At 52.4% G+C, this 10,865-nt stretch overlaps 1 protein-coding gene across 1 annotated transcript; it reads right to left on the reverse strand.

Moving 5' to 3' along the window:
- Positions 1-887: 887 nt before the first annotated feature.
- On the reverse strand, positions 888-9,646 carry AP2M1 (adaptor related protein complex 2 subunit mu 1). The gene is made up of 11 exons (XM_084802267.1): positions 9,503-9,646; positions 7,289-7,405; positions 5,423-5,688; positions 4,472-4,554; positions 3,766-3,901; positions 3,529-3,670; positions 3,067-3,186; positions 2,832-2,967; positions 2,635-2,732; positions 2,102-2,213; positions 888-1,500 (listed from the first exon to the last, which is right to left on the reverse strand). Exons 2-11 carry the CDS (start codon positions 7,360-7,362, stop codon positions 1,366-1,368), a joined length of 1,302 nt encoding a protein of 433 aa, XP_084658393.1. The 5' UTR covers positions 7,363-7,405; positions 9,503-9,646; the 3' UTR covers positions 888-1,365.
- Positions 9,647-10,865: the final 1,219 nt, after the last annotated feature.

The following is a 10,865-nucleotide window of genomic DNA, read 5'->3' on the forward strand; positions in this document are numbered from 1 at the left end:
AATAGATTTGTTTTTTGTTTTTTTGTTTTTGTTTTAAGTTTTAAAAAGTTGAAACCTGGCAAGCTGTAACCGGTGAGGACAAACCTACTCTCTGTCTGTCCTAACACACAGGGTATTTGGGACGATCCCCTCAGGAACTCTAGAGGGATGAAGGCTTTCACCAGAGGAGTTTAACAAAATGCACGGGGAAAATAATTTTCTTTCCTTTGATGGTTCTTACAGCAAGACTGGAACAAACCTAGTGTAAACAGGAAATGGATGGAGCTAAGACGGCAGTTTTTCAGGGCAGCTTCAGGAAACAACTGCAAATATTCCCTGACTTGTGCTAGTTAGAAAAATGGCCATTCATGCCAGATGTGGTGGTGCACCCTTTATTACCAGCACTCGGGAGGCAGAGGCAGGCGGATCACTGTGAGTTTGAGGCCAGCCTGGTCTACAAAGTGAGTCCAGGCTACACAGAGAAACCCTATCTTGAAAAAACAAAACAAAAACCAAAAACATTGCACATCTGCAACAATGCACTTGGGAGGTGGAGGGAGGAGGACCCTGCAGCCAGCTGTCTGAGCTCACACAATGGAGACCCATCTCAAAGCAAACAAAGCCTGGAGTGGAGACTCGGTCTGTGACGCCAGCACTTGGGAAGCAGAGGCAAAGGGATCACCAGGAATTCAAGGCCACTATGGTCTACATAGTGGGCTCTATAGGGCTACATGCAGTAAGACAAACAAAAACAGCCTGCCATGGGGGTGTACACTTTAATCCCAGCACCCAGGAGACACAGGGCAGGTGGGTCTTGCCTGGTCTAACAGAGTTCTAGGACAGCCAGGGCTGCAGAGAGGAACAGTGCCAGACCCTCCTGACAGCCCGATTAACACTTAGACAGCAACTCCACTCTACAGTTTATTGGGTTTATAACTGGACGAAGTCACACGTGTACAAAACAAAGCTCATACTATCCCAAAGCAGAGTAAGGGACTAAGGGCTGGGGATCTGTTACTGGCCTTTGGGGGAGCTCTGAGGTGAGAGGTAGTCAACCTTCCCACTGCAGAGTGTTGGCCACAAGGGTAGGGAGAAGAGGGGGCCACCTGGCTTTGGTCACAAAACACAAGGCCTGGCACTAAGCCAGGACAGAGAGATGGAAGAGAAGCCTCAAAACCCACCCTGCCCAGGAAGCCAGGGACTGCCTCACAGGCCCCGCTGTCATGTGGCTGGTTCAGACCTATGCTCGGGGGCTGTTGTAAAGGAAAGGCAGCGAAGCAGGAGGGAGGGAAGACACTGATGAGTGGTGGGAGGTGGGAGGGCAGGTGGGGGGTTGGACTTGTAGGACAGGGTGGGCGGGCAGGTGGGCCAGCTGCCACTACACAGCTAGCAGCGGGTTTCATAAATGCCACTGCGGCCAATGTATCGCACCCATTTGATGACATCATGGTCGCTGTAGTTCAGCTTCGGCTCGAAGACCTTCAAGTAGCGCACCTTGAGGCCAGAAGGCGCGAATGGCACCTGGGCAGGGGACACCTCTGATTAGGAACATGGCCTTTCTATCACAGTGGCTACTCTGGCAAGGTTCATGGTTCATCCCCTCCATCTGCCACATGGAACAGCTAGGGCCCTGAGGAAACAATGCTGGGGCAGGGAGCTCACTAGAGAGTTATCACAGTTACTAGGAATCTCTCATGCTGAAGAAGGGTCCAGCCATGAAGACAACCATGCCCTCCACCAGGAGGAGGTAACCAGACACTGCCTTTGAAAAGTATGCATCCTTGTCAGTACTATGGAGGGAAAATGAAGTGCAGCAAAAGATGTGTCTAGTTCATACAAAGCCAAGCCAGCTCTTCCTGTCTCTTAGCGGCATTCTCTTAACTTCCGTTCGAACAATCGAAATGTTTCTCAACAGCTATGTTGTGACAAGCCAAGAGAAGTCAAAGCTTTTAATCAGTTTAAATGTCAATTTCTGCTAAGAAGCTTAAAGGGGAATGGGTCTACCAAGTCAAGGCATTTCCCAGTCTAGGCCCAGTGTCCTCATCTCTAAGAGGCAGAGACTGAACGGCCCCTGGCTTTCCCGTCACCCCAGCCATGGCGCTAGGCCCCTCCTCTGCCTTACCTCGAAATTCATGGAAATGGGGGGTCGGGCCCACTTCTTCTTATCGTTGGTGGGCAGGAGCTCAATCTCGGCGCTGATCTGCGACTCCTTCATGCCCGCCATGCGCTTGATCCTAGAACACAGGGGTCATGGGAAACAGAGCCTGTGCTAGTTTGGAGAATTTTCAAAGTAGGGCTTGCTTGCTTCCGACATGGAGAGAAGAGGGACTCGGAGCCTAGGAGCTCATGAGAGGCACCAGCACAGGGAGCGGTCAGGTCCCTGGTAACTACTGCAGCACTTGGGGCTGCAATTCTTCTTGGATGGGTGAGGTCTCCCTACCCAGACTGTGTGCTTCAGTCAATGGGGAATATTCTTGGAAAATAGACACACACACACACACACACACACACACACACACACACACACGCACAGGTCCATGGAGAAGCATGCACGCTTCTCTCACCCCGTAACCCACACAGGAAGACAGAAGAGGAAACTTAATGAGAAGGCACACCATGGCATCTGGAGCCAGCTGTGGCCTCCTCAAGACTCACTTCCATACAATGGCGTTCTCGCTGGCCTTGTACTTGGCCTTCCCCTTCATGCAGATCACCTGCACCCCGCTTGTGTTCAATGGGGTTGGGATCCTCACCTAGGGGTGACACACCTGTCAGTGAGCTCTCAGAAGGCCTAATAGCACCTGCCTTCATCCCCGAGACAAGTTTTCCCTTTCCGAGGCCCCAGTCCTCACTTCAATCTTCTGGGCCAGAAGTGAGGGCTTGAAGTTGGACTTGATGACCACCTTGACCTCCAGCTTGGTGCGTCCCACTTCCCGCACCAACGGGATCACCCGGAAAGGAAGAATGATGTCCTTGGTAGTACGGTATCTTTGGAGAAGAGAAGACGTTTGATGGCACAGGGCCACTCCCACTCTCTTCCTCCCACTTCCTCCTCACCCCCACCCTGCAACTCCCGACTCCTGGCACCTCATGAGTTCAAACTCTCCGTCGGGAGGGATGAAGCTGATGCTTCGCTCAGAGTCAAACTTGCTGAGCCGCACACACTGGTGGAAGGTGCAGTCGTCAATGGCAATGGACTGCTTCCCGCTGCAGACAGAAGCAGAGCTGAGAGCCACGCCACAGCAGGCCAGTCGCGCGGGTCATGGGAAGCTGCAGAGCACAGCCCTCCCCCCCTGGGAATCCCTGCTCAGCAGCTGGAGGTGAGGGAGAGCCCTGCTGCTCAGGACCAAACAAAGGAGCTTGCTCTCTGAGGACAGAGACAGTCTCTTCATCTGTCTTAGCACTGATGCCAAGACTAACCGGCCAAGGATGCTCTTGGAAAGATAGAATTAGCAATCCCAGCAGAAGTGAACTCTGGTTTGCTAGGCCTCACTCGGCTCTCAAAGGCTCGCCCATCTTTGCTTCCCCTGAGCTCCCAGACTCAGGTACCTCTTGCTTGTTTCGTCAGCTGTGCCTTTGCCCTGCTTCTCGATGACAATCTTGTCATTCATTCCGAACTTGCACTCAGGCATGCCACTCAGGTAACTCTTCATCACCACCCGGCCCGACACATGGGCGCTCAGCACCTGCCCTGGTGACAGAACAGACAACCAGGGAGCAGCTAAGCCCTGCCACAGGCCGGGATCCGCCCCGCCCCCTCGGGTCTCATCATGAGAAGGCTCTCACCCTGTGGGGACATGAGCAGGTTTACACTCTCCAGAACGTCTAGGAAGAGTTCATTTCGGCGATACTTGATGCCTTCCCGCCGCCAGCCAATCTGCCCGGTCACCTGGCTGGTGATCTGGGACTGCTCTTCTTTTGTCTGTATGGGGCAAAGGTGGCCAGTGCCCTCATTCCTCTCCCCACGCCAACCGTCTCGCCCCCTTCTGTCCTTTACTCTCTAACCCATCCTCCCTCACAACCTTTACGGGGCAGGGTCTGTACAACAGAAGGAGGCTCAGCGGCCAAAGCCAAAGCACAACATACCTGATGCTAGAAGGTGCAGAGCCAGCAAATTCCCAGCAGGAGGCAGCATGGTCAGCAAAAAAAAAAAAAAAAAAAAAAAAAAAAGCAGAAAGCTGTGAGGCTTGAGGCTGAGGAGAGCCCATGTGCTCTTCTGAGGAAGACAAGGCCTCCCCAACAGCCACACCCACTGCCCTCGGTCTCGAAGAAACCAACTGAGCTGTATTCCTGGCAACAGAGTGCTGAGTTGGCAGCTTCTGGGGTAGGAGAGCTACCCAAAGCAAAAGAGGTCTGCAGTCATGGCTGGAGGCTGAGGCCAGTGCTTCCTGCCAAGGGCAGTCTCATGAGTCAGCTGCGATAAAGCTGGGGATCAGCAGGAAGGAACGGAGTTTGGGGTCCACCCTACCTGTGTGCTGTACAATTCAAGTACCTGACTCTTGATGCCCTGTTGGGTGATGAAGGTTTTCAGCGCACCTGTCTCTGAGTTCTGTGGGTAGCCAAAGTCCAGAATCTCTGCAAAAAGAAGAGAATTGTAGGCAGGAAGTGGGATGCACAACTTTGATCCCAGCACTCGGGAGGCAGAGGCAGGCGGATCTCTGAGTTCGAGGCCAGCCTGGTCTACAAAGCCAGTTCCAGGACAGCTAGGACTACACAGAGAAACCCTGTCTCAGAAACAAAAAACAAAACAAAGAGAAGTGAACTATCAGCCTCCTTCCGGCCTGTCCTTCCTCTGGTCTGCATATCCCTGGCCAGCACAGGCCCTGGCTCTGTGCGGAATCATGTGCAGAAAGGTCTTCCAGCTCAAGAGCGTTCAGTTTAGGATTTGATCTTCATAAGAAAATGTAACTTTTTTTTTTCAAATATTAAAAAAAAAAAAATCACAGAAGAGTCACATGGTCAGTGGGTAAGAGGCTAAAAAAATTCATGAGCCCTCATTTTCTCCAGAAAACAGATGCTGTTAAAGAGGAAGCTTCTCAGACTCTGAGAGAGGAAAGAGGGCAGGCATAGGGGCAGGCAGAGGGGCAGAAGGCTTCCTCTTCTCTGGGCTCTGAGGCAGTGTTGAGATGAGAGCTGAAGGCAGTTTGTGAACTACGGCTCAACCTGCAAAGGCGTGAGACTAACACAGGCGGCTCAGCCACCAGCCCTCCCAGTCAGGTGCCTAGGCCCAGCAAAGAGCAAAACATCTTCACCCCACCTGCTGGCTTATTTTTGTATTCTACTTCAAAACAGCCTTTGGGTTTGGCTTTGGACTGCCTGTATCAAAGACGCCTAAGCGATCAGAGACTCAAGAAAGTTCAGAGTATCCCCGAAATTTCCGGAATCCAAAATCCCTCCCAGTTAGGCTAACCCCCACCACGGCTGCCAGCCCTCAGATGCTCACCGTCCAGCAACTCGTATATGAGCACAAAGTTGTTCTTGATGTTTTCCTCACTGATCTTGCCAAAGTAAGCAGCCATGACATCACACATCTTATAGAGGAACTCGAAGACCATGGCGGCATTCACATTCTGCTTGGTGACTGCTGCCAGCCAGATGTTGGACCTCTTAACATGGAAGAAGCTGGTGCGAGCGATGTTTGTGACAGGACTGCGCACCTGCTGCCGCGCATGAATAACATTGACCCGAAAGGCATCCACGGCGTTCCTCCTGAGGGAGAAGGATGCAAAGAGGCTGTTCGGCACCTAGGCAGACCTCACCCCATGGGAATCACCTACAGATGCTGGCAGCTCCACCCTCCAACCACTGAAATCTGACATATATTTAAAAATGAAGGCCTGAACCACTAGGGCTTCCTTCTTACAGCACCCAGTAGGGTCAGGGGGAGAGGGCCTACGTTGGGCTGCTATCTGATGGCCGTGAGAAATAGGGAGGTCAAAGGTTAATGATGAAGGGTAGGTGCAGTGTCAATAAACAGATCCCCAGATCTGACTCTAACTTCCTAGATATACCCCACATGTCATCTCTCTAGCTTTCCAGGAAGTTCCAGTTCCTGAAGAGAAAGACATCTCTATTGGGCCCACCAGTGGGGAAAGCCAACTCCTCCGGAAGTTGGACAAAGCTAGTATGACCTCAGAGAAGACTCAACTCCACAGGGTGAGATGGGGCTATGGACCATACTACACAATTCTATTCTAAGATCCAACCCCTTAAGTTAAGGGGATGGAAAATGGCGAAGGAAAACAATTTTTGAGGGCGGGACCCCCTACCCGCCTGTACCTGAGTGGCAGCTTGACAGGCTGCTTACCTATTGCTACATCAGCCAATGAGATGGGATGAGAGAAATGACGCCAGCAAGAGGAGGAGAGTGACAGCAAGGAGAGATAGGGTTAGACGACACACAACACACCAAGGGGTCGGGGGGGAGGCACAAACCATGAGGCGGGAGCAGACAAGACAGGCAACAGGTAGAGAGCACACAGCAACACATGCAGGGTGTCACATGGCCCAGCAGAGGAGGTGGGAGGGACAGGAAGAGGTGGAACCAGCTGGGTTCACTTAGGCTAGGCACTGCTACAAAGCCTAGCTCAGCTTTTTCACCGCAATGGATACAGCCACAAAGGCCAGACCAAGCCAGCCCATCAGCCAGGAAGACAAGACGATAGGTCTATTTACTCAAGCTCTGAGAAAGAAAACCAAGGTAGAAGAGCCAGGAGTCTGGCCTGGGGTAGAGCAGTGGAGGATTCCTAGTCAGCAAGGAGCCACAGTGTGAAGTAGGGCAAGAAGAGGCTGCAGTGAGCTCTTTGTGAGGCCTGAGGCCGTAAGACCCGGAGCTTTGTGGTTCTACCCAGACGAACCCACAAAGGCAACATGACCCACAGAGCGTATTAAGCCTGTTCACAACCAGGGAGGGCCCAGAAGAAGCGAGAACAGCGGACAGCGGAGGAGACAGCGCACTAAAGAGGGCTTTTTAAAGGAGATCTAGGGAAGGCTCTCGGCATGAAAAGGATTTGAAAGCAAGATTTAGATGGATTAGTTCAACCCTGGAGATAGCACATCCTCCTGAAAGGAAGACCCAACCTGACTAGGCAAAAGCGCTCATCTCCGGCCACCAGACCTATTCCCAAGAGGCACAGGAGTAGGAAGGGCAGGAATTCCTAAGCCTGGGTGGGGGGTGGGGGCAGGGGTCATTCCAAGGGCCTCAGCCTAACTGCTAGGCCTGTGCCCAGTGGGAACCAGGCTATATTGCATGCTCAGGCTGAGGCAAAAAAGGAGGTTGGGGCACAGCATGCTCAGCCAAGGAACTTACCCGATGTCATCTCTGTAGACCCGGGAGATGAGCACCTCCCCCTTGTGATTATAGATGAACAAGCCCCCGATCATGGTGGCAGCTCAGGCACTGTGACCCATCGCTCTGAGAACAGACCTAGGTGGGAAAGGTGGGGGGAGGGAAGGGGAGGGGGACAATCTTCAGAAGCCTTGCCCAAGTCCCCAGGGGGGGGGCTGTACACGCTTAGTTTTCTTCCTGACTCAGTCCTCTAGCAAGTGCCCCTGCGACTCGCCCAAGGAAGCCCCTCCCCCCTCAGCTAGGCTCCAGTTCCTGTTTATTCCACACTGGATAGGAGAAAGCAAGTTAAGTGGGGCCCAGGATTAAGGCCATGTCCACCCAATCTCTTCTGAGGGCTGGACAGGAGAGGAACCCCCCACCCCTTCCACACAGTGCTGAGCTCAGCAGAGGCTTCTTTCCAACCCCCTGCTGTGCAGACTCTCACTAAGGCTCCTTCCAGTGAGTCACTCAGAGAGAGTCATGCAGAGATGGCGGTAGGAATTAACTGTAGTTGGCTTGGGCCTGGGACCGCCACCAGGCACAACCTTTCGAGCGAGCACTACCCTTCCCAGAAGGCACCAGAACACGAACCGCGACAAGTCTACGCATTCCAGGAAAGGGTGTGCAGGCTGAGGTGGGGGGGGGGGGAGGGCCTTAGGAATGTGGCTGAAGCAGGCACATCTTTCTCAGGCAGTAAGCTAAACAGGCGAAGGAGCCCCAGGGGGCAACAAAACTCACTCCAACGAGTTGTTACAATTCTTTTTTAAAAAAAGATTTCATTTTTACCTTCACATATACACATAGGTGTGTATGCTGTATGGGGGGAAGCTAGAAGTTGTCAGATTACACACACTTACACAGCCGGAATTACAGGCAGTTGTGAGCCAAATGACATGGGTGCTGGGGTCTGAACTCAGCTATTCTGGAAGAGCAGTATGTACTCTTAAACGCTGAGCCCCCTTTACGATTATTTCTGGCCACTGTCCTTTCAAAATGTCAAAGTGCCATAACAATTAAGTAGCATTAATCCTGCCATCTAAATTGTGACTCCAGATCTGCCAAGCAAGTCACTTCTGGCCTGATGTCTATAACCAATGGGCAGGGATAACAGAATGCCTCAACTGCCCAAATTATTTGGGTCAAAACCAATTTAGACTATTTGAGAAAAGGGGTTAATCTGGTTCTAGATTTTTCTGGATTAGCCCAGGTATTAATTTCACAGATGTTAGTTTAAAGGACTTTCTGAAACTGGAAAATAAACGCAAGACCAGTGACAAGTCTCTTAAGGTAGTGGACATACTCTGCTCTCCCAGTCTCAAAAGAAGCAGACCGAGAGAAAATGCAAAATGGAGGTTGAGGCCCGAGCAAAGGACCAAGTCCACAGGTATCAAGTAGTAGGTAGTTCAGGGCACTAGAAACGCGGGTGGGGGATGGTATGTGTCCGTGTCCTGGACAGGAATGGAACATTTAGTTAAGGGAACGGTGAGCTGTAATTGCTAGCGGTATCCTAGGGTGACCCCACAGCAGCAAATACAGGCTGTGGGAGTCCCTAAAATTCTCCTATGGCAAAGGTCATAGGAGCTTTGGGAGGGGGTGGGGGTGGGGGTAAGGTGGAAATAGACTGACATTAGAAAAAGGGGCCTACTCTCCGGTTCGTGAGGCATGAGGGGCTGCTGGGTTTTTCTCAGCGGAGGAAGGAGGCATCCAAAACCGGGGAGATGGCACCACGGGATGCGGGGGCTGTGACAGGTCTCAGGGAGAAAAGCCGAGGAGGTAAACCAGGAGGAAGGGCTATTGCAAGGTTCGAGACTTGTCACTGTCCAAGGGAGTGGCACCAAGGGATGTCACTGTCCTGGGGGGGGGGGGGATGGGGGAAATGGGAAACCTCAGGGTTGAGCGGCTGTCAGGGTTCTAGGGATGAGGCGCCGCGCGGCGTCCCGGCTCTAGGATTCCGGCCCGTGTCTCTCTCCAGAGACGCCCGGCGGGTCACTGGAGGACGGAGGGCGTCGCTCCCCGCCCTTGCTGCAATCGCGCCTGAGGCACCCCAGCCGGGCCGTCTGCTCCCTCCCGGGTCTGAAAGCTGAGGCCACTCCCAGGTGTGGGCAGTTTTCCACCCAGCTCAGTGCAGGGCAGGGCAGGCGACCACGGCACCCTCGCTGCCCGGTAAAGACGAATAATTTCAGCTCCCCAGCTCACCTGGAGTCAGCAGCCCCCACAAGGCCGGCCGGCGGCTCTCGGATCCCAAGATGTCCGCCCGCCCCCTGCTCGCCTGTCCGCTGCCTCGGCTTTCACTGCAGTGCTCCCGCCCCGCCCCGATCTCAGCTGCGCCTGCGCGCTTGTCTCCAGCGGCGACTACAAGTCCCGTCAGTCCCCGCAGCTCTCAAGCAACTAACTCTGAGCGCCCTAGGTTCAGCAAAACTACAACTACCGACTGCCTTTGAGAGAGAGCTGACGCCGGCCTTAATACGTTGCGTGTTACTTGTAATACGTGTCGTGGTTCACTCTACCCATTCATACGCTTCACTGAGTATCACGGGAAGTGTAGTCTTGGCGATCCTCCCTGGTCCTAGTTAGATATTTTAAGAGACCAAAGCTGTTTGTCGAAACCAATCGCAAATTTTGAATTACTGAAGTCATGTATTGTCTTCAGATTCCGAAAGCTGTCTATACTCACTTTACAAATACAACTTGGCATAAACCTGCTAATGCTGAATTTACTGCTTTTTAACACCACGTTTGATTCTCCCAAGGTTCTATATATTCATATTCCAGACAGGACTGTGCCCTTTCCCGGGGATAATTAGCCAGAGGAAGGCTGGGGAGGGAGACACTAATTCTTGGCAAAACCAATTAGTGTTTTTCTCAGCTAAACCTGTGACTGTAGCACGCAGAGGAAGCAGGCCGTTAATTCCAGAGCTTGGGAGACAGAGGCAGGGCGCATTTCTATGAATTCGAAGCCAGCCTGGTCTAAGTAGGGAAGTTTCAAGACAGCCCGGGAACATAAGAGAACCTGTTTCTCCTCAAGCCCTGTTTAGTTGAGGAATTTAAAAAATCCCATTTCTCAGCTGGGCGGAGGTGGCTCAAGTCTTTAATCCCGACACTAAGGTGGCAAAGACAGGCAGATTTCGGAGTTCGAGTCCAGCCTGCCCTACAGAGTGAGCTCCAAGACAGCTAGGGCTATAGGGAGAAACCCTATCTGGAAAAATCAAAATGCGGGGGTGGGGGGGTGGGGGTGAGAGAATCCCATTTCTCATGATATCCTAGCTGAATGAGACAGAGCGAACCCTGGACACAAACAGCCTGCCTGATCCTTGCTAAATCAACGAAATTCAGTTCTGTAGGCAGACACCATGTTGCCTGAGAGGGTCAGAGACTGCTATGGCAGAAATGGGTTAGGGATGGGGTCGGGGGCAAATCTGGACACTAACGCTACACTGCCCAGCTACCTCCTTTTGGAAGCCAGGATATAGCAGAATGCAGGCCTGACATTTTCTCAAAAGATCGTCACTTTGTGACATTATTCAGTGATCAAAACCAGAAACTTCTGGCCCTTGACCCA

This window comes from Acomys minous (genome assembly GCF_964271855.1).
Source record: "Acomys minous genome assembly, chromosome: 11".
Taxonomy (NCBI): domain Eukaryota; kingdom Metazoa; phylum Chordata; class Mammalia; order Rodentia; family Muridae; genus Acomys; species Acomys minous.

Bases quoted from the DNA above. Each gene is read 5' to 3' on its own strand.
- AP2M1 (XM_084802267.1), bottom strand. From the start codon at position 7,362: ATGATCGGGGGCTTGTTCATCTATAATCACAAGGGGGAGGTGCTCATC. The intron at 5,689-7,288 runs GTAAGTTCCTTG...CTTCTCCCTCAG, and splicing joins GTCTACAGAGATGACATCGG to GAGGAACGCCGTGGATGCCT. The intron at 3,187-3,528 runs GTACCTGAGTCT...TTCTGTCTGCAG, and splicing joins GCTGACGAAACAAGCAAGAG to CGGGAAGCAGTCCATTGCCA.